The sequence below is a fragment of the Gavialis gangeticus genome, unplaced genomic scaffold (assembly GCF_001723915.1).
Source record: "Gavialis gangeticus isolate Ggan-Ray unplaced genomic scaffold, GavGan_comp1, whole genome shotgun sequence".
NCBI classification, from domain to species: Eukaryota; Metazoa; Chordata; order Crocodylia; family Gavialidae; genus Gavialis; species Gavialis gangeticus.
Window position 1 is genome coordinate 141,079,666 of NW_017729032.1, and position 4,457 is coordinate 141,084,122.

The window sequence follows — 4,457 nt, forward strand, 5'->3', positions numbered from 1 at the left end:
GGTTCCAGATCCTAGCTGCCCTGACCGTGAAGTAGCGCCTTCTGATATCTAGCCTAAATCTACCTTCTGCCAACTTGTGACCGTTATTCCTGGTCACTCCTGGCAATGCTTGGGGGAACAGGGACTCCCCCAATGCCTGCTGGTCCCCCCTGACTAGTTTGTAACAGGCCACTAGATCCCCCCTCAGCCTTCTCTTGTGGAGGCTGAACAGGTTCAGGTCCCGTAGCCTCTCCTCATAAGGCCTTCCCTGCTGCCCCCTGATCATGCGAGTGGCCCTCCTCTGGACCCTCTCCATGTTGTCCACATCCCTCTTGAAGTGCGGCGCCCAAAACTGGACGCAGTACTCCAGCTGTGGCCTGACCAGTGCCGCATAGAGGGGGAGAACTTTATTGGCAAAACTGAAGTTTCTATGGACCCCCCCCAAGAACATAAGCAGTTTGCTGGGATCTCTGTGAATCATTTACTTTGACATGGTAGCCAAAAGTCCACTTGCACTAACTGTGGTTTCAAATATGGCCATGTGGGACAAGACCTTTTAATTCCTGAACCTAGTTTTGCTTACTTTGTATTGTAAAGCAGTAGTTGTAAACTGTTTTCTAGCATCAATAAAAAGTGTAACCGGGTGGGGTAGAGGTTAAGGGGAGAGAGAGGAAATGAGAACACTTCAAAATGTACTTGTTTTCTTTTCCAGGTTTGAATTACTAGAGACTTTGAGTTTTGATTCTGTAAGGAGACGAATGAGTGTAATTGTTAAATCGGCAACAGGTAGAAATCACATTCTGTCTTTTTTTTAGTTGTGTTTGTGATCTTTGTCTTGATTTTGAATTCTTGTGGCCTCCTAAGTGTACTTCTGTTCACACTTTGGTCCACATCAATTTTCAGTGAAGTGTGGGGATTTTAAACTGATAATTATGACTCTCAAGCCAGTGTTCATATAGAGGGTATATAAAAAAAAATGTGGAGACTTGTTTACAAATTAAGATTTGTTCATTTGTAAAGCATGTATTTGGGGAAAAAAATCCCAAAACATTGCAACCATATTAACTCCTTATTTTGTGTCTTTTAGGTGACATTTTTCTCTTTTGTAAGGGAGCAGATTCTTCAATATTTCCTAGAGTTAAAGAGGGCAAAATAGATCAAATACGATCTCGGGTTGAGCGCAATGCAGTGGTAAGATTAAATATCTGTCTTGCAGTAACATTATCTTGGCCATGCATGATGTACCAAGATGAGGAGAAGTTAAAGAATCTGTACCCCTATGCTATATCTGTCCAGATAAGCCTTTTTGCCTTCCTACAGGTCATAAATATTTTTGACCAAAGCTGCCCCGTGGGGTACTTGCTGCCCACAGTGCTGAGTCCATGCTACCCATACATATTTTTTAACTCCTGCTTAGGTGATGTGACTCAGCTCCAATACAGGCCAGTGCCTAATCATCAGGGATCCTGGTTTTCTTGATAAAAAAAAATCCCCAATTTTCAGATTTAAAAAAGTAACCCAAAATCAACATTTTTCCATGATTAAAATGAAATACCACTATAGTATATAGTGTATATATCCACAGTAGTGCCACTATAGTGGCATTTCATTTTAGTCATGGAAAAATGTGAATTTTGGGTTGCTTTTTTAAATCTGAAAATTGGGGATTTTTTTTGTCAGAGAAAACCAGGATCCCTGCTAATCAGCACTTCAAAACCATTATTTGTTAGATATTTTTACATCGCGGTTTTAACCAGTGCAAACTAGGAATGTGCACAGATGTCTGTTACTGTGTATTACCCATAGATTGTTAATCGGTGTACAGTGGTGAGATTTTTCAAAAGCCACTCAACTTGAACTACTGTATTTACCCAAATCCAAGACAACTTCAAATTTTACAACAAATCCCCAGCAATTATATCCTCTACATGGAAAATCTATAAGTTAGTTTTAATTTTCCATGTACAGAATCAAAGTATTGGAGGGTCATCTTAAATTCATCCCCCTGGCTGGTAAAATGGTAGTAGGGAGGCAGGCACTCAGGGAGCCTTTGCCCTCCCCAACAAGTGCCTGTGTGCCCTGGCCCTTGCACCCCCATTCTAGTGCCTGCAGTCCTGGCATTTGCACCTCCTGCCCTGCCTCTGCTGCCTCTTCCCTGCCAGGGGCCAGGGTCAGAGCTGCAATCACTGCATGTGGCTGGGCCAGAGAAGGGCTGGAGGCAGAGCTGTGGTGGAAAGTGACAGCAGTGGTGGTGGCAGGAAGACTGTGGGCGCCAGGAGGGTACTGCAGCACATACTCAAACCTCAGATCAGGGCCAGAGTTGGAGTTGCAGCAGGTGCCTGTCTAACCCCCACCCTCTGCCATTTCTGTACTCAAATCAAAGATGAGGGGCCCTTTTCCTCCCCTGTTAAATGGGGGAGCAGAAGCACCTCATCTTGGATTCCAATGAATAGAGTATGTCTGTTCTTCAGTTGAAGTCAGTGGTAAAACTCCTATTAAAAACCCTACCCCCAGCATTCATTCCTAGCCTTGATATACTGCATGTCATTTCACAGGCTCTCAAGAGAGAGAAACCATTAGAACATAATTAAACAGCAAATGTTCTAGTTATAGAGAAACAACACAACAATAATGCTTATACAAACATATTTGCTCCCTTAAAAGGAAATATAAGTGTGCTTGATTCCATGGGGAAGAAATCCCAACCTTGATTTTACTTGTAAGATAGGCTTAGGAGTTGTAATATATTGGTTTCAGCTTTTAAAGAACAAAAGTAATTTCAGTGAAATGTGATTATTTATCTTTTAAAAAACCTTTGGCTTGTAATCAGAACTGACTGCATGCAAGTAAACAAGTATTACTGCAGGAAAGTTAACATTATCTGCTTTTGTTTTAAAGGTATATTGGTTGCTCTTTAAATCTTCTTGCAAGAGCATATCACTAAGCTTTACTATATAAAACAATTGTCTATCTTCTGCAAGGATGTTTGGTCAGAGGTAAAGGAGGCTAATGAAACTGAAAGAACAATTTAACACATCATATCCATCCAACTTCTTGTAAAGAACAAATCCAGACTCTTCACTTCAGTATTTCTTCATCATTGATAACTGCATTTAGGGCTGATTTCTAAATATAGAAAATTCCGAGAAATACTACAGACAGCAAATAGGTTCATCTGCTGTAATAAATAACAATCAGGAAACCAATTACATGACCTGTCTTTTTTAGATTGGTACAGGTAACTGTATAGAGAGCTGTCTTTACTTGCTTGATTGATCTTCTGTACTAACATTAAAATGCCTTTTGAAATATATTGCTTCTTACAACATTAGTTACCTGGCAAATAAAACATTTCCTTATTTTGTTACAGACAAAAGTTGAAGCAGTCTGAAATGTCTTTCCTACCAGATTTAACAGTCTAGTTAAGCTAAGACAGTCTGGTTCCCACTGGCCCTTCCTTTCCTTTTTTTTTTTTTAAGGATCATTGAGAAGTTGTTGTTCATTTTGTCATTTTTGTCACTTAGAACCTAGATTTTTTTCTACTGATGTTTAAGTTTTGGGTTAGTTGCCCAAAAATTTGTCTAAAAAGAGCAAAACTATCTGTGTCATCTCAAAGACTGTATTCTTCAAGGAGTAGCCATTAATATGTTCTGTCTTTAAAAAAATGGAAAACTTAAATGAGAAGTGGTGTAGTTATAGTTAATTGCTCAATAGCAATAAAATACTTAAGAAGCTGTGCTCCTTACTGTGTGGAATTTTTGGTTTCAGCAGGCAAAATGCTGCAGCCACGAAGTGTCCAGGAAAAGGTTTTCTTAATTCTTAGTATTCCTGTGATAATACCAGGAGCTGAGAGAGAATGTATGGTGCACCAGTGCAAAGTATGTTAATACCAGTGGGAAGACCTCACAATCCTTTGTCAAGGAACTGAATCACTGAGGTTTTTTCAAGCAAGACATACCTGTTAATCAAAGCACAAAGTAAAATTACTGGATGTTGGCTGAGTCATCAAAGGAGGTTTTAAATGAGGAAGCAACGTTAATCCATTTTTAGAAGGGAATCTGTGCATAGGAGAGTGAAATTTGTCCCTCTGTCTATTTCAGTCATCTTCACAGGAATGAGGTTCATCCTCTTATATGCATGTTCCCTTCTAAAAAATAATTAATGTTGTTTTCTCATTTAGTGGCATTTCATCTCCTTTGATAACTGCCAATGTCTAGAATCTAGGTGAGTTCTTCATTCAAAACATTTTTTACTTAATTACTAGCATGTTTATACATTAATTGCTTTGTTCTTTTCCCCTGGTTCATGCAGAGTCAAACTTAAAGGTCATTTTGCAGCAGTTCTAATTTAAACCTTTTTCCCTTCTTTTTTTTTTTTTTTTTTTGGAATTGTGGATTTTTCCCTTTACAAAGAACTCACGCTATGCACCTCTTTTCATCCAGTAAAATCTACTAATGCATCGGAACGCACATAGTCCA

General features: G+C 39.3%; 1 protein-coding gene across 4 annotated transcripts in view; it reads left to right on the top strand.

Annotated features, from left to right (window-relative positions):
• ATP11A (ATPase phospholipid transporting 11A) overlaps positions 1–4,457 on the top strand; it is a 305,123-nt gene that overhangs the window by 258,829 nt on the left and 41,837 nt on the right. For all 4 annotated transcript variants that reach the window (XM_019524853.1, XM_019524854.1, XM_019524855.1 and 1 more), the window contains 2 exons: positions 692–765; positions 1,067–1,170. In XM_019524853.1, coding sequence (XP_019380398.1) covers positions 692–765; positions 1,067–1,170 — 178 coding nt within the window. The remainder of the gene's footprint in view (positions 1–691; positions 766–1,066; positions 1,171–4,457) is intronic.